General features: G+C 42.3%; 1 protein-coding gene across 1 annotated transcript; it reads left to right on the top strand.

The window, feature by feature from the left end:
* Positions 1 to 12,667: 12,667 nt before the first annotated feature.
* On the top strand, positions 12,668 to 23,621 carry LOC111850601 (interleukin-13 receptor subunit alpha-2-like). Its single transcript, XM_023824650.2, has 11 exons — positions 12,668 to 12,690; positions 13,142 to 13,232; positions 13,810 to 13,921; positions 14,309 to 14,460; positions 15,926 to 16,079; positions 18,754 to 18,871; positions 19,202 to 19,386; positions 20,982 to 21,121; positions 22,103 to 22,265; positions 22,342 to 22,441; positions 22,521 to 23,621. The coding sequence occupies exons 3-11, from the start codon at positions 13,828 to 13,830 to the stop codon at positions 22,636 to 22,638; spliced, it is 1,224 nt and encodes a 407-aa protein (XP_023680418.1). The 5' UTR covers positions 12,668 to 12,690; positions 13,142 to 13,232; positions 13,810 to 13,827; the 3' UTR covers positions 22,639 to 23,621.

The raw sequence follows: 23,621 nt of genomic DNA, 5'->3' as shown, positions 1-23,621 counted from the left end.
GGACACTACTGTTCAGCACAGAGGTAGATCTTGCGCAGGGTAAAGAGTGCTCAAAGATGAAAATGTCAAAATATTGCAGTTAAGTATTGCAGAGTGAAATATTGCACAGTGTCTCACAGTTGCTGTGTTATTGCACAGAGTGTAAGTGCAGATTACTTAAATATAATGTAGAAACGTAGTAATCAGAAACAGGTAACAGCATTAGAGTATAATAAATATGGAAACATGTTTTAGTGTGTGTTATGGAAATGTTCATAATATGAATATGTAGTGCATTGTTCACAATATAATATGTAGTGCATTGTTCACAATATAATATGTAGTGCATTTATTAAAGTGAGTTTAGAAGTCTAACGGCCTGTGGGAAGAAGCTCTTGCTCAGTCGTGTAATACTTGATCCAAAGAAAAAGACGATCTTTTTGTAGGCCTGATTAACAAAATGTATAGTCAATATTGAGACGGAGGGGTAGGCTATACATAGTTACAATATGCACACGAGTCTCTGATTGACCATCCCTTCAGTTGGACTTCAAAGCACAGTTTGAAGAACACTGGCACACGGACTGAAGTGAGGTAAATAATTAAAATGTAGGTACTGTATACATATTTTTACTCGCTGCATCAGCGCATGCTCCCCAACCTGACCTGTACTGACATGTTTATAATATTAATAAATCTGGTCTGCAGACTGATCTCTCGTTTTCCACACAGTGAAAAGCAGTGTAACATTACTCTGCCAATAAATGCTGGAAAGATTCAACAGCGGTGATCAGTTATAGATTGAGTTTTTCGATGTTAAAGCCCCCCCCCCCCCCCAAACAAAGAAAAAAAACAGGGCTAATGACTCCTGTGTGGAAGAGACTGAAGTGAAATCATTAAGCATTATAAGCTAAATGTCATCATATCAGACTTCTTGTGTACATTTTTGTGTAGTTTCTACCAAATGACAGTTAATAAAATGCAGTGATTTTATGTTTACATAAACGTTACAAAAGAGCATGTGAGTTTTTTAACATGCCCTGTGAATCACACCTTGTACTCCATGTTCTGCTTGACAATGTTCTTTTGTATACAGTACTTTATGTAGTTCATTACAGTATTTTGTAAAATGATGTGAAGTTTGCATATAGAATTTGCAGTTAAGTTTTGACAATGTAATTTGTGCTTTGTGGTTTTATTTGAACTGCGCTATTCTGTATAGTACTTCTGTGCACTGTATGCTCAAAGTGTTTGCTGAAAATTTTTTAGATTTTATTGTTCACTGAGTTCACTTAGTTTACTATTCCTTACTGTAAAAATTGTAGCTTTATGAATTTTATGCTATTGGTTTTGTAATTAGGTATAAAAAATATACAATTAACTACCCCTATTTGGTCAACACAGAACATTAAATTGTGTTAACATTTAAATACAATTTGAGCCCCTATTAAGAGCACATCAACATAACTCAGTTTTAAAAAAAAAAAAAACTTTTTAGGGCCAGTGGTCCCTAAACATTTTTAAGTTGGAGAAGCCAGAATTTTTTTACAGTGTATGACGGTCGACATAGGGGATATGTCAATTTGACACAGGAGTTGCCAAAGTCAGCATTCATGACAGCTATAAAAGTTGGAACGAACCTTCATAAATGCTTTTGTAAAGTTATGTCGGTTGTCATGAAGGGCTTATGATGGTGCAATGTAGCCTTATTAAGGAACACCGTTAAGTAAAGTCTTAGCAGGATAATTCACTTACATAGTGCCACTGAAAGCTAAAAGAGACATGAAGTAATGAGTTAAACTTGTCTGCTTGCTCTCCTCTTCACAGAATCAGTGAACCCTTCCAAAACTCCCACCCCTGCATGCTTTAAGGTATTGAGGCTTTAAGTATTGTGGAATGTGCTGGTGGAGCCAGTTCATCTGGCTGAGGATAACTTTACCCAACAGAGAAGCCTTGCGATTTCACGGTATTCTTCCTTAAGATGTTTCTGTTGTATCTGTAAGTCCCTCATTAGATGTGTCGTATTAAAGGCCGTTCTGTGGCCACCTGTTGGAACTCCTCAATCCGCGGGAAATGAAATAAATCGCCAGTTTGTCAGTTTTGTCTGAATACGGTTTGTCCTACCTGGTGAGGAGTGATGAAAATATATTTTAACTCGCAAAAACACATTCACGGCGGGCTTTGTTTGGGTTTTGAATGTGTTAGGCTATCAATTCTATTATGGAGGAGTATGCGATGCAAAAATATTAAGAAATATCATAAAAGCACTTTTCAATTTACAGCTACGAAGAAAATGTGTTCTTGTCTAATGCCGTTTTACTACTGACATGGCCAAAGTTATTATGGAGCAAATATATAATGCAAATTTACAAATATATAATACAACTTATTTTGATGACAGTTATAAACAAAACATCCACTGAAGACTATCGACTAACAGTGCTGATCTCCGTTTCTCGGAAAGACGATGGCCTTTGCAATCGATGATCAATTTTATTTCCAAATTACTTTTAAAGCTTGCCGTAGTTCATTAGCAGTTTTGGTGCTCGCTTTTTGTCGGACCCCTGGAGATACAAAAGAATAACACAGCGCTTGGGTACTGATCGTTATCTTTCAGGAAACAGAATTTGCGAACCTCCACAGAACTGTGAAGCGTGTCAGCACCTCATGGAAGAGGTAAGTGCAAGATATGGCTGACTATAGTCTGATTGACGTCCTTTTCCTCCGCCTGAATGCTAACATTTCGCCGCCACACTTGATTAACCGGAGACCTGTATAATATTCTTGTTGCAGTTCAGGCCTACGACCAGCAAGGGACAATGGTGCCCGAATTGTGTAGCGATTGGTTGTTGAAAGATTTCAGGAACAAATCCAAGGAGATGAGGAAGCGTAGAGAAGTACTTGGCATTCACAAAAGGAAAAAATAGATACATTTTATCGTAATTATGAGTTACTATTTAACAATTACAAAATCGGGATCTCCATTTTTTCTTTTATGAATGCAGTATGCATCTGCAGCAATGCATTAACGTAGATGATGATCTGTTTCTGTCAATAATATGTCTGAGACATTAAATGCTCCTAATATGCTGCTGTTCGTATTTATGGCAACGTCAAGAAGTCTAAATCCATGGTTATCTACATTCTCAACATTAAGGTCCACCTATTTATCAGTGCATGTTGTCAAGGCCCACTAGGCCACGTTAGATGGCATTTAATAACCAAGTACCGATTCATGTTTCCAGAAATGTCATTTAATTGGCGCAGAAACAAAATTCACCTTCAGACACAGAAACTATAACTTATCTATAACTCAAAAGCTTTAACAAGAACAGTCCCAAAAATGCAGAGTGAGCTTCCAGCAGCCGTTCCTGTGTCCAGAACAACCCGGCAAATACCGATTAAAAATCAAGTTAAAGGTGACCGTAACTGAGCAAACTTTTATTGAATACCCCATTCCTGAACAATAATAACAGTATTAACTTTTTGCATCTTCATATGATGACGATGGTCGTATGACTCGGCGTGGACACCGTTCACAGATTATTCCAGATTCTATTCATCTGCAACACTTTACTATAAATTTAAGACAAAATAACGTCATTATTTATTTTCCAAAAAAATTCCGGGTAGCCAGCTACTCAAGCATGGTAAAGTGATTGTATTTTTAAGTGAGCATTTTAAGTGCTGCATTTGAAAACAGCGCTCGGTTGCTTTTTTTTACCCTTCGTAAAGTAATGGTGTTTCCTGAACGTCCCACATGCACATACACCGTGCTGGTGGCCCTTTATGGACCAGCAATCTCTCCCGGTTTTAGATTCGCGGCCCACACAACGGCGTCCGCGGCTAGTGGTTGAGAAACCTGGGCCTAAACGTGCTGTCTCTTTGATTCCGTTCTTTTTTTTTATTAATGAAGTAGACATTTTATTCGGCATGAAACACATTATATGCAGATTCTTACAAAAAATCGAGCATGACGTGTAAACGTAGGTCTAATTATAGCCTTTGAAAACCTTGAAAATAAGATCAAATAAATGAAACAGCTAAGGGGTACATTGTAATAATTTTGATGCATCAGTAATATTCAGTTATTTCTTTGCTTTTTTTCTTTTGAATAAATTTCAGTGATTTGTAATACACTTTTTTATGAAGACAACCAATAAAGGTTGTCTTACTGCATTTACATTTATGGATAAAAAACGTCCCTAAATTAAATAACGTATTTAACAGAAATTCAATTTTCTTATCCACCCACGATCCCAAATGTAATATCATTTCCACTAAACCGAGGGAGAGAAAAAGATTTTTGATTCAAGCCAGTCATTGATGTGGCTTTATTCTGTTCTCTTGCCTGTGTGTTTGCAGAACGGGCAGAAACACGCGTCTCTTCCTGAGGCTGAAGCACTTCGTCTGGAGGGACATTCCTTTCAGTCTACTGCTGCCTGTCGGCATTGAGGACAGTGGTACGTGCCGCGTCCCTTTCGCGCCGGTCGGAAGGGAGACTCATCGCGTCCTCCCCGTTCAGTTACCTTTTTAGTCGAAAGACTAGCTTCTCAAGCTGCATTTGAATACATCTCTGACTCGTGGAGTCAAGTCATCCGTGCCTGATCCGCACCTTTGGTGTTCGAGGAACACGAGTTGAAGATTTCATACCAATGCGACCCTGGTGATCTGCCTCCGATAAGGTCCACAATGCACCGTTATCTATACTCCCCCAGAGGACACACTGAAGATGATTTTGAGTGCCATGTCGAGCTTTGACATGCCTGAATAGTCGGACAGGTAAGTCCTACCAAGCGTAACCCGATTAGTTCACTGGCTAATCCCCTGATTTGACATTAGCAGCGGTCCCTGTACTCTTAACTGTGTTTTAGTATTACTGCACTGTAAATTAATCTTTATAGGGCTACACCTGGGTGAAAGCTGGTCATTATCAATCCATCCATCTTTTAAACCACTATCAGGCACAAAGCAGGGAAACGCCCTACTAGGGATGCCAGTCCACCGCAGGAAGCCTGGTGTCCTAGTACTACTGTACTACTATACTACTGTACTACTATACTACTGTACTACTATACTACTGTACTACTGTACTAGTGGTTTTATTCATTCTGAAAATGTTCTTATATACAGCCCAGTAAAATGGCCGGTAGCTTGACAGCAGGTATTCACCCTGCATTGTGGGTGGATATTGGACGGAGATTGGATGGATTTTTAATGTGTCTGCGGACTGGACTGCAGAAGATGCGTAGTTGTTGGGAATGAATATGGAGTCAAGGGCACCATCCTGGGGGGCACCATCAACCAGTATGATGGGGTTTTCAGGTAAACACGAACCAGAGTGAGTGTGTGTGCAGGGTCATGGTGATGTGGAGCCCCCAGGGTGTGTAAAGTCACAATTCAAGCCACCCCTGGGGTCAGCAGCATCTTGTTCTGTCAGGTATACAACTCTTACATTGTTGTCTTAACAATGCAAGGCTGCGAAACTACAAAGCACTTTGTCACCAAAGGTCCTTTACTAATATGTACAGGTAAAAAGTCACTATATCAGTTGTTCACTATATGTTTACTGTCTGTGCAGGACCTGTGAAATTTCATATGCATTCATGTGTTCCCTTTGGGATGGATGTTGTGATTTCAGAGGATCATGGAGCTCGAGTCCAGTGCTGAACCTCCTATATTCTTGTATGTGGATGAAGCTGGTTTCAATCTGGCCAAGACCAGGAGGCGTGGGAGGAATATCATTGGGCAACGAGCAACAGTGCAGATACCAGGGCAGAGAGGTGCAGACATTACAATGTGCACAGGTATATCAGAGACCGGTCCGGTGGTATACATCCCAACAGTTGGGCCATATAACTCTGAGAAGCTTATTGCGTTCCTTGATGAGCTTTACAGAGCACTTCTGGAGTCTGAAGGGAGAGAAGATGCTACAGTCACAGCTCAGCATTATGCTGTCATATGGGACAATGTTCCTTTCCATCACACAGCTGCCGTGAGGGACTGGTTTGTCGCTCATCCACACATCGCAATGGAATTCCTACCCCCATATTCTCCATTCCTCAATCCAATTGAAGAATTCTTTTCTGCATGGCGATGGAAAGTCTATGATCCGCATCCATATGAGGAACGGCCATTTTTTTCCTACAATGTATTGCCAGGGAAAATATTGTTTGCGATGTTGATGAAAACATGTGGCCTGATTTCAGAGATCGAAGAGATCAGGCAGATTAAATCGCACTGCTTTTTTTTTTTTATCACATGGCAAATTTATTTTCTTGATATTCGTGTTGCATAAACAGCCAATAAACCCACTTTACCTGCAGAGAAGACGTGTGTTCTCATTTTAATATGTTGTTTCTCCCTCTGTGTGCACTGATTTTACTGCAGTGAGTGATTATTTTGTCTGAGTGTGTTCACTGATTGCTTGTATGCGTCTCCTGTTTGACCGATGAGAGTTATGCAATTTTGCAAGAGCTATTTAGTGTTTTGATTCACGTAGAGGGTTTTGCAGGGAAAATGGGGAGTTCTGCCAGATTTGTTAGTGTTATGCAGGCTGCATTGGCTGATTTGAGAACGTGGTTATTGTTCTGAAAAGTAGTTAAGCGCCTAAGAAACTGTAATAACACTGAAACTTGCTGAAAAATCCTTCAGGCCTCTAAGAATGAGGTTAAAGGTTACGCAGCTTTGTTGTATAATGTGTCGCATTGACGTAAATGATGGGATCAGCCCCTGACAGAGCTCTTTGTTTGCTGTAGGATTGGTTGTGTGGCTTCTAAGCCGCTGTGACAGAATGGGGCTCTGTGACAGTCCCATACTAGATTATTTGTCCCTTTTAAAGTTGTGACATTTCCCTAAAATGGTCCTCCTCCTCTCTGTTTTTTCCCCAGGATCAGCGATGGTCCCATGAGGGACTGCGAGAAGGATGTACGCAACAAGACCACCATGCGCTTCCACCCCGAGTCGACGCAACATGACCCCACTGCTAGCAACGAACCAGACACCCTCATGGTGGTCATACCCTTCAAGCCAATAGACCTGATCTGGCTTAGGAAAATCCTGTTTGATGAGAAGAGGTCCAGTCAAAAACAAATGTGAGCACTTCTCGAATGGAGAGAATGTAACCTCAAGCATTACACCCAACAACAGTCAGACACTAAAAAGCCAAATTTTTGTGGCCATATATTTAAACATATTGGGTTCAGAAGGAAAGAAAACTGAAATTCTCCTTCACAGGTTTCCAAATGTCGGATGTGAGCTGAATCATTTATAGGTTGGGATGATCTTGTTAACAGTTTAAGTTGCCAATTGATGGATTTGGCAAAACTGTAATAAACCCACTTTTCCAGAAGCATCCTCCTCTTTGTAATCAATGCATTCAGCCTTATGTGTCTGGCACCAAAATAACTGCTGTAATTCCATTTTTCGTTTGAATTGCTACCTGTACAGTACTGTGCAAAATTCTTAGGCAGCCAAAGAAAATGATGTTTAAATGATCGTTTTGTTCCTGTAAAACTATGATGTTATGCCTGATGAAGTGTGTTAGCTTAAGCCATTTCAAAACCTCTGCTGAAGGGGGGGGGGGGGGGGGAGGTGCCGGTGGGTGGCGCAATGGTAGGGGAAACACTGATATATATATATCTGTGTCTGTGTGTGTATTATATGTATATTTCAATACATAAATATTGAAATGAGCATGTGATTATGTTTCTGGCAGTATTAGATAAGCATATCTCCATACTCCATCCATCCATACTCCATCTTGCGATAATGTTTGGTTTGTGATGTGTATTTTTTCCCCAGAATTCTGTTCATGATGTCTCCTTCGCGGCAAAGGCTTTGAAGAGACTGGAGGACTCTGGTGCGATCCTCACTGATAGATGTGTTCCAGGCTCCCACCACGGACTAGGAGACATATGTAATGATGATGCTTTTTATGAAATGATGTTTTTTTGCCCTTTGCAAAAATATGAGGGCTGATACATTGGGATGTGTGTCCAATCATGCTCTGCTTTGAGACACACAAAGCGGGGGGTGGGGGGGGGGGGGGGGGGGGGGCTTGTGGACTGTATATGGTTTTATTTAATTTATGAAGCAGGTTGAAGTTTTATTCTATTCATCTAATGGCAGTTTAAATTCCTCTGGGTTACACTGGGACAAGCACAGAATCACGACCGCCGCCATATGGCCGATTAGGGGTGCCGTTTGAGATTCTGAGTCCCGTGAAAGCATATCATACCCCCACCCAAACCAATCCAATTATGTTCCACATTTTAGGGCTCATTTCAACTTTCTTGAAGGACCCTTCTATGATCCATGAAGCTATTTCCATTCCCTACTTTCTTGCAATAATTTGTTGCTTCCATCCTAGAAACTAAAAACAAAAAAACTGTTTTCCTACAGACATAAGCAGTTATTTAGCTGCCAAAGCTCCACAAATGGATTAAGCAACATAATCCGTCATTTGGACACGTGAGTGAAAACCGAGACAAGATTCGCACTAGATACCAAGCCTCATACCAAGCCACATAATCATACCAAGATAACGTGACGTTCGCAGCCAAACCCTGTCATTTACCTCTGCGTGGCTTTGTTCAGCCAAAATCTCTAATTATTATTCTTAGTTTTTAAGCACTTGGGTATTCTATGCAATTAACTTAATAAAAAAAAACGGAGCCCCTTAGGCCATGGTAATTAGTAGCCAATTTCGTGCTATCGAGTTACCAATTCGTGCTTTCGAGAGAACGATTTACTAACGCGAGCGCACGAATTACTACGAGATATTTTTCTACCGTGGCACATAAGGAGTCCAGTACAGTTAGACGAAAATAATATCAAGTTTAGTCAATTTCTTGCATGAGCGTTGGGGTGTACTACTAAGCGCGCTCTGCATACCCGGAGTTAACAGGACCTGAGTTAAGCCTGTAAACCCGTTTCGCGGTACATCTCTCAGAACGAAGGACCAGTGCCTACTGCCGACCATAATGAACTTATTACTCGGTTAGGTTTCAATGAAATTAGCTTGGTGGACTCGGGTACTTTGGTGTGGAGTCTGATCTCTGTTCAAGAGTGTTATAGAATAGCTAGATAAACATATGGATATATTTTTATGTAGGTTGAACAAAACGATTAGCATTTGGGCCAGTACTGCGAGACAGAATTAACAAGCGAAGCTTCCAGTTGCAGCCACAAGAGGGACACGAAAGACAACGCAAGCCACAGAAATAGTCTCCAAGTAGGGGCGTGGCTAGAAATTTTGGCCCTCTTGACGTAAGATATACGGGACCCCACCCCGTGTCCCCACAGTTTAATTTGCGGCGGGGCGGTATGGTACGAATTTACGTATTCAAGAGCCCCTGTAACGTGCTGTCCCTGCCCCTACTGTTGCTTTATATTTAAGAATGGAACGCATGGGAAAGTCAGTATGATTAATATAATTAAATTGACATCAAGTGTAAACATAAGCGTCAACATAAACGTCAAAAAATAAATGTAAACATACGTCGGGGCGTGTCAAGAGTGAATAAATCATACAGAATGAATTAATGAAAAGAGTCATGATTTTCATCTCCCGTTCTAGCTAACTGTCTAACAGGGGGTAACATGTCCCATTATGGGAGCGTCCCGTGCCGACAGCTGTTGCCATGGCGACAAACTGGACGTTGTCGATGGCGCGCGCTGAAACACGCCAGTCTCTGACGGCGATGTTTCCTGGCTTCAGAGCAAGAAGAGAAGGGGATAGTTTAAAACTGGCAGACACTGGTACATTTTTATTTACTTTCTGAGAATACATACAGATGTGAAAACGGGACTGTCTCTGACAACAGCCCTGGAAAAAAATGACCACAGCAAAATATTTGGTTTAACTCATTTCTCAATTTATGGGTATGCTTAATTCTGTGTAAGATATACATTGTTTTTTTTTTGTAAACTCCAACCTGGCTCTTCTCTGTTTCTCATTAATGAATCGCTTCTTCGTTGCTTTGTGGGATTTCAGTCCTGCTTCTAGGAGCCTGATACAACCTGTCCTAGCAGTGCACTTCACACCTGCACTTAATGTTTCCCATTCCTTTGAAGATCACTTGATGTCATCCTATGATTGATGAGAACTGTGTCAGATAAGTTAACGGTTATCTCTGGCGTCAGAAAGTTGCTTCCGCCTTTTACCTGGCTGTTTTTTGGTCGTCCCGATTATCTCCTGCTTCATCTTGTTGTTGTGTACTGCTCTCTTAAAAACTTTGAACCTGGAAACAACCTGCTGTTCAGTGTAGCCTTCTGCCAGCAGAACCACGATTATACCAGGATTTAAAAATGTACATTTTTTCAGAGCTCTAGGGCTGTATGTCTCTCAGGTGTAAAGTAACTACCACTATTACTATGATTGTTGTTGCTGCTGTTGTTATTATTGTTATAGTTTGATGTTTGTAAATCGATGTTTTGTTTCCTACTGGAAAAAAAAACATTTTGCTAATGCGTGGCATCAAACTCATAAAGTTTCTTTGCTTTTTCTGAATAAAAAGAAAATATGCAACTCAGATTTCCTTCTTGTGCTGCACTATATATCTTATAATGAATTTTAAAGGATGAGTTTCTTTTTGTAATAACACTTGATTTAAGTGTGCTATACTTTTTAGGCAAGTAGGGCTACTTTTGAAACCGGCCGGGGGCCTCATATGTATATATGGTGCTTACGCACAAAAATGCTTCCGCGCTCGCATCCAGATGCATGAAAACTAAACTTGGCGTAACTCTACGCACATTTGGTAGCTGCTCGGTCAAATCGGTGCTACTGTGGTGTGGTTTCCCTTTCTTTTGTATAGGCCTATTCGCATTCATGATGCAGGCTTCATCAAATACACCGAAATGAATTAAGACGCTTGATTCTGATCTATCTGTAACTATAAATTGGTGGACAGAATGGCCAAACTATTCCAGCTACCATGGCTGCTTTGGCGCTGTTAGAAGGCATCGCAAATGGAAGAATTAGAAGAGACTGCGTATTTATTTATTTATTGATTTATTTATATGCTGATTTCATGTCCCATGATGATGACGGGCTTCTTTAGATTTGCACAAGCTACCCTTTTGGAGCTGTGTGCCAAAATGGGGCCGGCAGGAGGTTTTGGACGTAAACTGGCAGGCTGATCAGGAATTTCTCAGTCATCATTGAGTCGCACCTTGAATGGCAAAGTAATATCTGCTTCTCATCCAGGTAACAAGATTTCCTTACACTGTGGTTGAATAGGCAAACATCAAAGTGCAATTCCCAACAACGTCCGGTTTCCCAAATAGATTCGGAGTGACTGACGCACGTTGCTATAAAGGTAGCTTCAGAGAATGAATTTGCTTATGTAAATAGAAAGCATTTACATTCTACTAATGTGTGAATTATCCGTGATGCGAAAATGCGTCTCAGTAGCATCTCTATTCTGAGAAATAGTAGAGCTGGGAAAAAGTTGCACACGGCGGTCATCCATGGTAACGCAGAACCGACATTCATCACTGAACACGGTACGACGCCACTCGTCATCAGTCCATGCCTCCCGGTTACGGCACCGCGCCAAACGCAGCCGTCTCTGCGCTGCTGTTAACGGCAGCCTGCGCATGGGACGGTGAACCCGTAGTCCGGCTGATACCATGCAGTCGTCGAGACACAGTGTTCGATGACACGGGATGTTGTGGAGTCCAATACCTGTGTCCGGATGGTATGGGGGTTCTGTAATGCTTGGCGCACAGTACGACGATCCTCCTTTGGTGTGGTCTGTCTTGGGCGACTGGAACCTTTATGACGTGTCTGGGTGCCCTCACCTGCCCATTGGCTCCAATATCGGGCGACTGTGACATCTGCATGCCCCACATGCCGGGCATCTGTACGATACGACCAGCCAGCCTCATGCAAACCCACAATGCGAGCCCTGTCAAACTCCCTCACGTGCTGGTAATGCTGTCTAATGCGTCTACGAGGCGTCCTCTGTGTCTGGTGACTAGACCAGCCAGCTCCTTGCAAGTCACATCATTTACATACCCGTCACTGCTCTACACGTGAACCAAATTACATCCAAATTGGACCATTATTTCTAGGAACTTAACTTCTTTTGTCACTGAGTGTATTTACATTTTAACAGTGTAGTGCGAGACAGCACTCATGAAATATTACAAGTGTAGTTTGATTTGAGATTTGAGTCGGCTTATATATTTTACTATTGAAAAGTCCTTAAGGAATTATTATGGCTCATTATCACAAATGAAACCGGTATGATAAAGTAGATGTATTTGTGTGATACGTGCTATGAGGTGAAATTAAATGTACGAGTTATGACTTACAAGCACAATACATAATTACATGTGTAATGATGCCACTTACATCTTCCCTACTATATAGCTTCAGTTCACCATCTCCACCTGGGTCGCCAATTTTCTCTAAAATGTTCGTACGCATGGCTCAAAGTTTCTGTATGGATAAGCACATTCTGCTGTACTTTTTCAGTATTGTGAATATTGAGGAGTTTTTCTAGCGCTGTTGTTGATGCACCCGAATGACTGATTTTGACAGTTCACCTTATACTATGCAGCAACCAACAACCTTGTTAAAAGACATCGATTCTGCAATGCTTATGAGAACATTGTAAATAACAGATTCCCAGGAGAGTCCATCGTTCACTTATTCTGCATGAACCTGGTCGAACCCAGGAATACGTAACGTCCACGCAGGTGCGTAAGAAGCATTTTGAATGTGGGGGGGCACATTGGTGGGGGGTCTGGGGACCCTCCCCCAGAGATTTTTTAATGAATTAGATGCCATTTCCTGCAAAACCCGGAGTGGTCTTTCAGTGCTATGTGTATTCTCATATCCATCAAATGGAATGCATTCTTTCGCGAAGCAATAGAAACAGTGCTGGGCGAACTAATATTTTGTATTAAATGTGGGGGGGTCTAAACGAATAATTATGAAATCTTGTAACTCTAAATATGCGGTTTTGATGAGCTATTGGGAATTTTCATTAGGACTATTTAATTGGGCATGGCAAGTTGCAAAAAAAAACAATCTGGTTGAGACATGTTTGACACATGAACGTCAATTTTTTTTGTTGGGTTTATTTATTTTTCCCCAATATGTCCATTGGGTGGCGCTGTACTGCGAATTCCAAACCACCTGACAAAGTTCTATTGGACGGTTTTACATCGCCTCACAAGGATTCTGCATTCTATAGTTTACACCGGATTATTCTACTCCAGCGTTTCGGATCCTGTATGTAAGTATTAACTGTTGAACTGTTTCGTTTTGTTTATAGTATATAATTAAAAAAAATGAAACTGTTCGTTGCTGGTATTTTACTTCCATCGTCTTATTCATGATGAGGATAACTAGGCTATTACAACTTATAACTTTTATGTATAAACAAAACATAACATAGTATTTAGGCATTTTGCTTTGTTATTACAATTATAATATTCATACAAAAGTTACGAATTATATGTTTAAAATATTTTACAAATGGGGAAATTTACAGTTGTAATTGTTGTGACTCAAACCTGCAACCTACTGGATGTAAATTTATTAATCAATACAACGGTCCCGTGAAGGCGGCATTACTGCTCGCACGTTACACTTATTTTTGGACATTTTTATAACTGAAAGTATTTAAAACAAACAAGCAATGTGACAATCAGATAGAAGTTGATATGGCATGACTTTATATAGATAGACAGATAGTGTTGAGTTGAATTCATATTTAGTTAGAAAATAAATTACAGTAATGGCTAAGTGGAATTAAGCCAAGTGATGTCTGACTCATTTGTGTATGTATGTATCATATCCTGCTTACCTAGGAGACTGGTTTTTAAAAAATGATAAGAGTGAGATACTGGACTGCAAGCATCCTGCCTTGGTTCCTTCTCATTGGAAATTGGAACTTCTGCTTGGGTATAAACAGATTGACAAGTAAGAACCATTTAACACTGCATGTAAACCCGTTCTGCTTTTTAAAAATAATAATAATAATAATAATAAAGAAATCCAGAGATTTTTTCCAGCATGACTTGTCATCCTATAACATACCAGGTATGCTTTAAATGAAAGGGCTATAGTCTACACTCCTGTCAAAATAAAGAGAACTGACGACAGATTTCTGGCTCCGGTGTCCATGCCCTTTGCCGCAAATGATGTAATAATAGATTGCCTTGAGGCGACTGTGTTGTGAAAGGCGCTATATAAAACATATGTAAAATGAATTGAATGAAATGGTAGCATCACTGTGCAGCCAAGGAGCTGTGGGGCGGGTCCCTTTTGGCACTGCTAATCCATACGGTCATTGCTGTCGTCCTGCAGTCAATCCTCCGGCTGATTTGCGTATAACAGACCCAGGCCACCTGGGCCGGCTGCGCATAGGATGGGCACTGCCCCCCGCGTTGAAGAACGTCGCCCGCTGCTCCGTCCGCTTCCAGCTTCAGTATTTCAACACCTACCAGGACAGGTGGACGGTAAGCACACCTGGCAGCCGCGTTCCTGGACGGCCTTTTTAATTCCTCGCACTTAAGTCTTCTCCTTGTTCATTCCCAGCTGGCCACGGCCTTTTTAATTCCTCGCACATAAGTCTTCTCCTTGTTCGTTCCCAGCCGGTCATGCTTATACTTAGCAATGTGATTCATCTAATTATGGTCCTCTGGGTTACGTCAGCTGAGATGGCTTTGGGCACTGAGGATATACTGTACGTAGCTGAGTTGGAGAATACCCGCCTTGCGTGTGTGAGATCATCAGTTACTCCTTGGTTTCTCGATTCTGCATTTTTAGCAATCTGTGATACTGTGGGTTAGAACACTGATTGAAATGTCTCTGGTTTGAGTCTCATGATTGACAGAGTAAAATTAAGCCGTACTTGCTCCAGGGACTGGTTGACATTGCTTTCTTTAAAGAAAAAAAAAGCATCTCTAAAATAAGACGTAATGCATCATCTTGGCAATCGGTGGACGTGGTGATGAGAAATCGTGAGTGGTTTGTAAAAGCCTGACAGCTACACCGTTGCCTGCAGCCTGAATTGATGCCAGTGTGGCGATTTATAGAAGAAATTCCATGGTGCGTTCTTAAATTCAGGTTTGGAACAGCTCATGCGGCTGGAGAGACATCATGGAGAAAATCTTCGAATGCTCCACCAATCAGTGTGACAGAAAACAGGCTGCGCTGAGGGGTGGGATTTAGCCTCTCCTCTCCTGTGATGTCCTGTAGCGTATTTTGTTGCTATAAATAGAGGGCTGTGAACATTGAGTAATGAAGTCTGTTGGCAGACATGACCTTGGCTTCTTCACTCTTTTCAGTTCAGTCGTTTCTTCATAATTTTAACACAGAAACAATGTTGTTAACAGACTTACTGACTTGGCAAAAGCATTAACTGGCCAGGCTTCACGTACGCTTGATGGCTTTTTCCAAGTCACAGAAACAGCAGAAAGTCAGAGACAGGTTGTGAAAAACAGAGCATTGCTCATTTTGAAGCACTACCTTACTGGATAGATTCATTGTGCAGTATCTGAAAGATTCCGTTTCTGTTACGTCCTTAAAATAAAAAAATGAACGTGCTGTTTAAGAATGAGTGCGTCACACAGCCTCTGATTCCCGCTATCTTGCTTTCTCTGGAATGTTGTGCAAACCCTCAGTCATGATTTTGGATTTTGCAAGTTTTTCATTAAGCTGAGAATTGAAAGAATTCCTTCAGATGTTTTTAACTACTGTACCCATTCTCACCCACTGTATTCATTTGTTGGACTTTGAACAATAAAGTTACTTATAAAAGTATGATTTTGCATCCAGAGCTTTGGGTCCCGCCTCTTTTTCAGTCACTTAGGCTTGATTGGGCTGTTATGAATTAAGCTCGGGGGCATCATTCAGAATTCAGGCCTATGTGACACATATCACTTTGTGGCTAAATGAGGGATTCCCTGCCGTTTCTTCCAGACTATCAGGACGACTCACCGGAGCTTTCATGCCCAGTTTGACCTTGGAAAGGAGGTGCAAGTGAAGGTGTTCACGTTACTTAGGGGGCCTTGCACCAACAACTCAGAGCTCCTAAGCCCACCTGCCGAGTTGGTCCTGAAGCCTTCCGGTGGAGGTAAGACCAAGATCTGAGCGTGAGCTATTGCACAAAAGGGCCACTAGGGGGAGTCCTGTAGGATCTGCAATAATCAGGGATGGTACATGGTAACGATCATGAATCACGGCCACATAACGTTCTCAAATTATAAAGACATAAATTTATATTTGCCACAATCCCAGCACAGCACATCACCCAGGCAACCATCATCAGGAGTATTATGGTATGGACAGTGAGGTAGATACATCCATCCATTTATCCTCCCCTCCAATATCTGCGCTCCCAGTGTGCCTGGAGTGCATCCCAGGGTGGGATCACCATGGAAACAGTGACAAATCCGTGCAAATGCTCGAGGATAAGATTCTGCAGAAGCTGCATCTCTCACGAGGACAGTGAAACGAAACAGACCCAGGAGGAGTCACCATGAGGTTCGGTGACCCTCGGCTCGATGCGCACCAAGATCTGGGGCATGACCGGGAGGGAGCCGGCCACAGGGATTCTCTCCCCCTGACCGAGGGCTTTTCCCAGGAAAAGGGAGGAATGCAGATGTGCGAAGACAGTGGGGAAATGTTCTTGATTTAAATTTACTGTGAATTCACCACATTATTAAAAATACCCTTCAAACCAAAGCAGCAACCAATTCTCAGGTTAAATATGTCCAACTTACAGACAACTCCTACTTACGAAGGGACTGCTTTAACACAAATTAAACACAACAAATACATGCACTACTTTGTGACGCTCGTGAAAACATTGCACGGTTTTAACAGTTCGTCAGCTCGATGCACAGTACAGTACCATTTACATATATCATTACTATAAGAACATAAGAACTATACAAACGAGAGGAGGCCATTCGGCCCATCGAGCTCGCTTGGGGAGAACTTAACTAATAGCTCAGAGTTGTTAAAATCTTATCTAGCTCTGATTTAAAGGAACCCAAGGATTCAGCTTGCACTACGTTATCAGGAAGACTATTCCATACTCTGACTACACGCTGTATAAAGAAGTGCTTCCTTAAATCCAGTTTGAAATGTTCTCCTGCTAATTTCCACCTATGGCCACGAGTTCTTGTATTTGAACTAATGCTGAAGTAACTATTCGGTTGAACAGCATCCAAACCTGTTAGAATCTTATAGACCTGGATCATGTCCCCCCTCAGTCTCCTTTGCTTGAGGCTGAACAGATTTAGCTCAAATAACCTTTCCTCGTATGACATTCCTCTAAGACCAGGAATCATTCTTGTGGCCCTACGCTGCACCTTTTCTAAGGCTGCTATGTCCTTTTTAAGATATGGTGACCAAACCTGTACACAATATTCTAGGTGAGGTCTCACCAAGGAATTGTATAATCTTAGCATTACCTCCCTTGACTTAAACTCCACACACCTGGAGATATACCCCAACATCCTATTGGCCTTTTTTATTGCTTCCCCGCACTGGCGAGAATGAGACATGGAAGCATCAACATACACACCAAGGTCTTTCTCATAATCAGCTACCTTTATTTCAGTAGGTCCCATAAAATACCTGTACTTTATATTTCTGCTCCCTACATGGAGTACCTTACATTTGTCTATGTTAAATTTCATCTGCCAGGTGTCAGCCCAGTCACTAATTAAATTAAGATCCCGCTGTAGCTGCTGAGCCGCTAGTTCAGTATCAGCTACACCACCCACCTTGGTGTCATCTGCAAATTTCACCAGTTTACTGTATATATTGGTGTCTATATCATTTATGTAAATTAGGAACAAAAGTGCTCCTAAAATTGAACCCTGCAGTATCCCACTATGAACGCAGGCCCACTGTGACATTGAGCCTCTTATAACTACTCGCTGCTTCCTATCCGTTAACCAGTTATCAATCCAAGTCGCTACAGTTCCTAAAATACCTGTCGCTTTGAGTTTAAGTGAGAGCCTCTTGTGGGGAACAACATCAAAAGCCTTTTGGAAATCTAAGTAGATGACATCATAGGCCTTCTTATCATCAACTTCCTGAGTAGCTTCCTCAAAAAACTCCAGCAGATTTGTTAAACAGGATCTACCTCTCCTAAATCCATGCTGGCTATCCCTCAAAATGTTATTTGAGTCCAGGTAATCTACCATTTTCTCTTTGATTATAGCCTCCATAACTTTACCAGTTATACAAGTTAGACTGATTGGCCTATAGTTTGACAAATTACTTCTATCCCCTTTTTTGAAAATGGGCGTTATGTTGGCATGCTTCCAATCAGAAGGTACCACACCTTCAGATAAGGATTTTTGAAACAGTAGAGTTAAGGGTCGGCAAATAATATCCCTCATCTCTTTTAACACTATAGGTAAGATGCCATCAGGGCCCTGTGATTTATTTATTTTGAGCTTAGCTAGGCTTTGCAAAACATCAGCTTCAGTTATATATATATTAGTTATATTATATGTTATTATTATTATTATTTCAACTTACCTACAAATTGTACTTAAACACAGACTTAGGGAAGAGATCTTGTTTGTAACCTGGGACTGCCTTGTACAATGTTTCTTTTGGATAGGTTGTTAACATTTAGCAAGACAGATTCTTTGCCTTTCAAACCATGGACTAAGGTACACAGGATATCCCTCTCAGAACAAAGGCAGCAGGAAGTCCAAAGACAGCCATCAAACTGCGTGTTTGCGTAACTCTCCGTTTTTCTGTGTTCGTTTGGACTTCTGCAGACATCGGGCCAAAGATCGCTGGCTTTAGCTGTATCTTTCATCGTAAAGAGTTCATGGAATGTACCTGGAATGAGACTGGAGACCAGCCAGGACCCACCCAAACGTCTCTCTTCTACTGGTATGGACTGTTCAAGTTCCCCTTGTTCTTTCTAATCTTCGCAAGATTTAATTTCGTGTTTTGGTTGCAGTGTGGCTCAGTGGGCTAAGCCGCCTATGATCGGAAGGTCGTTGCTTCGAACCGGGTTTTGGCAGAATAGTCGTATGTCCGTAGGCCCTTGAGCAAGGCCCTTGGCCCCCAACTCTGGACCAATCATGTTTCACTGGGCACTTGTTTAGAGTTTTGAGAAGATACGTTTGCAACGTTTGTAGTACTTTGGTCATGTTCATCAGCTATGTTGTACATGAGGATTTACAGTAAATGTGACGTCAGTTAATTTCCCACCTGCAGGCACAAGAATATGGAACGAGCCCTGGAGTGTCCAGGCTACATCTTCTCCGGCGCAGAAAGAGTTGGCTGCAGCTTCCCTCTGGACATGCTGCTCGAGTTCTCCGACTTCAACATCTGCGTGAACAGATCGTCCAGCAACAGGCCCCTGCAGCCGGCCTACTTCAGCTTACAGATCCAGAATCTTGGTAGGTGCAGAGCAGAGGCTGTGTTGGACTTGCACATTGTCTGTCTTTTTGCCGGACAGGGTTGTAAAAATTCTGCCATTTTAATTTTCATTTTTTTATAAGACATTTATTAGCATTTTATTTTTAAAATAACTGATATACGGAATGAGCTTCAGTTAATGCGTTTGTAAGGGCAAAGAAAGAACAGACACCAACCGTGCAGTCCCCTTTCATGTCAACTCCGCACCAAGCAGACAAATTACTTTTTGTGGACCGCAGCTTGTCCTGCCGCTGGCCGATAAACGTCATCCGTATAGGCACTTGCCCGCTGAAGTTTCGGAAGCTGGTTCCTGGTTCTGAGTTCCTGAGCCGTCTCAGCCGGCGACTTCAGTAGCTCCTGGAAACTTTCCTGTGCCGCTTTCCCACCGCACAACAGGAACTATGACCTTTATTCTAAATAAGCACGAGAGACGCAAAAAAGCTCGAAGGTTAAATTTCACACGTAATTTCATTCGAAACGCCACGCCAAAACAGTGGAGGATGAACAAGTAATTTTTTTAGCTATTGCGGGGACGGGACGGGACACAGCCTTTTTAACATTTTTAATTTATACGGCCCGCGACATGTCTAGAATTTATTGCTACATCTGGCCAGTAGATCGAGCTTTCGTTTTCCACAGAATAAAAATACGATGTCACGTTATTCTGTCAATAAGCGCTGGCAAGTTTCACCGCCAACACCAAGCAAGGTATTCATTAATGCATTAAATGTAACTGAAGTAAGAAAATAATTGCATATGCTCAATTTTTGCTTCACTACTTCTCTTTTATTTTTTACCATTTCCACGTAACTTCCAAGTTAGCGCTAGTGCTTGTGGTCAACCAATCAGCACGTTTCTTGGTATGAGACAATGAGGTCTTGCACGGAAGATCAAAGACAAGACTAGAAAATGGCTAATGAATATGCATACTCACCACCAATGGAACTGGAGTGCAAATTACTTGAAGTAACAGTAGATCGCCCTCACTAGTGTTCTAATATTCTAGATTTTTCCATCATTGGCTAAAATATTATGTCAGTGATGGAAAATGTTCATTTAATGCGACCTCTGCTGCTTGGAGATTAGCTCCCGCTCTTCTGGCTAGCTCAGCACACCGGTGTGCTTACATCTCAGCAAATAGCCATGTGCATTATCATTTATTTACATTTGATTTCTCAACTGATGCTTTATGCAAAACGACCTTTTTGCCCAGGTTTACCAAGCAGGCAGTCACGGTGACTACCGAAGGGTTCAACAAGTACTAAAATGCTAAAGGAAAAGCACGTTTTTGAGAGGATGGTGTGGTGGTGCAGTGGTTAGCACTGTTGACTCACACCTCTGGGTCTGGGGTTTGAGTCTCTACCCTGGCTCCATGTTTGGAGTCTTCACATTCATATCGTTGTGGGGTTTCCTTCAAGTACCCTGTTTCCCCCTCACAATTCAAGAACATTCTAAGGTCAGTTGGAGTCCCCAACTTGCCTGTAGGTGTATATGCCCTGCGATGGGTTGGTGTCCCATCCTGGATTGTTCCCTATCTGGGAACAAATTAACCAGAGACCTGTGTGTTTTCTTGTAGTAAAACCATCTGTTATTGAGACTTTGAAGCTCATGGCACACCCTGATGGGAATGTCACTGTGGAATGGTCACCACCTGAAGGAAGAATCTACCACAGATGTCTGGAATTTGAGGTGGAGTCCCTGCTGGATGGTATCATGGTATGCAAATTCTCATCTTCTGCTATCAGTTTGATTTTCAGTCATGATTAGAATACTTTGTCAGAAAGCTGCTCCCTGAAATTATGACAGCTGGACATGTCAAGTTAATATTTTCCGTTAATGTGTGACGTGCATTTGCCAAACAAATTCAGAGAGTGACACACAATGTTCCTGATCCTTTTCAAAGGTTGTCAAGGGCTTATTTTGACACGTATACGTTAAGCTGCATTCCGATGACAGTCTTGAATATCACAGTAGCATTCATTTTCAACAGAAACTTGAATCTGAGATGGCGTTGATAAGACTGAGAAGTGTCTTGTTTTGGAAAACGTGTCACTGCAGATTTGAACAAATGTGGAGGATGCTTGTTATTTCAGACGGCACCTATTTTGGTTTGCAAAAGTCCCTCTAGCCCGAAGGACGTACAGCACGGGAGAAATTCTCCGGAAATGCATTGGTCTCAACAGCATGCTGGAAAATTCCCCTTCGGCTACTATGCTCCACATTTTCATATTAAACACTGATCACAGACATAAAATAAGTACAAACAGAGCTGAAAAACAGGTAACAGCAGCTCAACCTAAACAGGACATAATAAAATGTTTGTTATGTAATTTATTTGGCAACCTTATCGAAGCCTTTAATCCTGGTGGTACCGTCTTGAACAGCACCGAATTCGTCCGGATGCTGCCTGTCCTGTACGTGTTTCAGGGCACCATCCCTCTAACCGTCATGATTGGGTGATCAGCTCCATATTGAGCGTCCAGGGGTACGTTTCCCAGAAGCCCCCGTTAGCGTTAATTGGTGCCATTCAGTTGCATATCCGGAGCCACCATGCCGTCATGTGGAACGTTCCGTGAAGAGCAGGATCATTTCGACGCGTTTTCAGTGTCCGCAAAATTTGGAGTCCGTGAAATTTTGTGACGCCGTTCCGGGAGGAGATGCTGTTGACGGCGAGCCTCCCCCTCCTCTTCCTCACAGGAGAGCTGCATCACGCGGGAGATGAACTGCACCTTTGAGGCGCCCAGTCACAGTGAGACCGGCTGCTTCCGGGTCAGGTCTAGGGTGCACATGTTCTGCGCAGACAAAGGGTTCTGGAGCGACTGGAGCCTTCCCCGTTGTCTGCCTGGTTCAATAAGTCCAGGTGACCAGCGTGCTCCGGGTGGGGAATCTACTGCGCTTTCCCTTCAGCACACCCTGATTTCCCTCACTTTCCGCAGATGCCAGTGCACTGATGAAGATGCTGCTGTCCTGCGTGCTGCCCGTCGCCGTCCTCGCTCTCCTCGTAGCCCCCCTGTTGCTGTGGACCTCCAGGAAAACGTAAGAGCGCTCCAGTCCGTTCTCGCCGGTCCCCGTAGGGCAGACCTGCCGACGGTGCCTTTCTTTCTTCCGTATTCAGGCTGAAGAAGCGGAGCTGCTTCCCGACTCCCGAAAAGAACCTGTTTACCCCTTTCTGCAGCTCGCCGGCCTCTTCCACAGAAAAGCTACCTTTTCAGCTCGACAAAGCTGACGTCTAGCTGTTCCAGGACGGCCAGAGCGTTTGAACCCAGTTTCTGCTGCCGTGCCCCTTGCTCTGTTATCCTTCTTATATTAGTACTGCACGCACTATATGCCAGAGTCTTGCCAGTTTACTTTAATATTTTTTAATCATGTAGCACAATACTGTATAGCTGACCCAGAAATGTTTGATTTGTCTGCATTTGCTTTTGTACATGTTCTGACGTTTCTTGATTCTACAATGATGCAGGATGCTTGAATAGTCTGACTGATCGCTTTGTCGTTGAGACACGTGAACGTGGGAACAACCGGCACTAGACAGTCCACTCTAACCAGCTAACTTGCTGAGTGTTTTAGTCACCTCTCCTCAGGAGGAGTTAGTGGTTACAGTGTGTACAGTGCCCCACCTAACTCACTGGAATCATGTTCCTCGTATTATTTGCAGAATTGCACACAGTTCTTGCCCTGCCCAGTCTTGCCAGACAGCTTGCATTTTACAGGACTGTAACTGTAGATTTTATTCGGGGTTGTTTTTTCATTGTTGGGATCATGCTGTTCCAAAGTAGTCATATTAGCTAGCAGCTGAGTTGGCCTCCAGCTGTCATTTTGGTATTGCCTGTTTGTTATGATGTCATCACTGGAGTCAACATGGAAACTGTTGTTCAATGACATCTGCAAGATTTGGCGCGGGGGGGGAGTAATGATTGGTTGAATTTCGATTCCCTGCCCACCCCCTGCCACATAGCCACATACCCCTGGGGGTCAGGTTTACAGATGTGACCCTGTCTTTGGGTGCCAGAGAAGAAAGAAGAAGACTGATTCATATGGCTCCATGTTGTTCTGTTTTACTATTAAAAGAGTCACAGAATGTATGCAGAATGTAATTCTCACAGTATTGGGCCGCAGGATCTGAGTCATGTGAGATGTTATGCATTGTTTTGTACGGATCACATCAAAGTTCTCTGCACTAATAAAAGCATTTATACTTGCCTGTTTTCCAAAA

This window comes from Paramormyrops kingsleyae, chromosome 24 (assembly GCF_048594095.1).
Source record: "Paramormyrops kingsleyae isolate MSU_618 chromosome 24, PKINGS_0.4, whole genome shotgun sequence".
Taxonomy (NCBI): domain Eukaryota; kingdom Metazoa; phylum Chordata; class Actinopteri; order Osteoglossiformes; family Mormyridae; genus Paramormyrops; species Paramormyrops kingsleyae.
The sequence above is the reverse complement of the archived record's forward strand: the minus strand, read 5'-3'. Positions and strand labels throughout refer to the sequence as shown.

What these genes read in the sequence shown, in the direction of transcription:
- LOC111850601 (XM_023824650.2), top strand. Translation starts at nt 13,828, where the DNA reads ATGATAAGAGTGAGATACTGGACTGCAAGCATCCTGCCTTGGTTCCTT. An exon ending in GGGTATAAACAGATTGACAA is followed by an intron (nt 13,922 to 14,308) that starts GTAAGAACCATT and finishes GTCGTCCTGCAG; the next exon opens with TCAATCCTCCGGCTGATTTG. An exon ending in CCCTGCTGGATGGTATCATG is followed by an intron (nt 21,122 to 22,102) that starts GTATGCAAATTC and finishes TCTTCCTCACAG; the next exon opens with GAGAGCTGCATCACGCGGGA.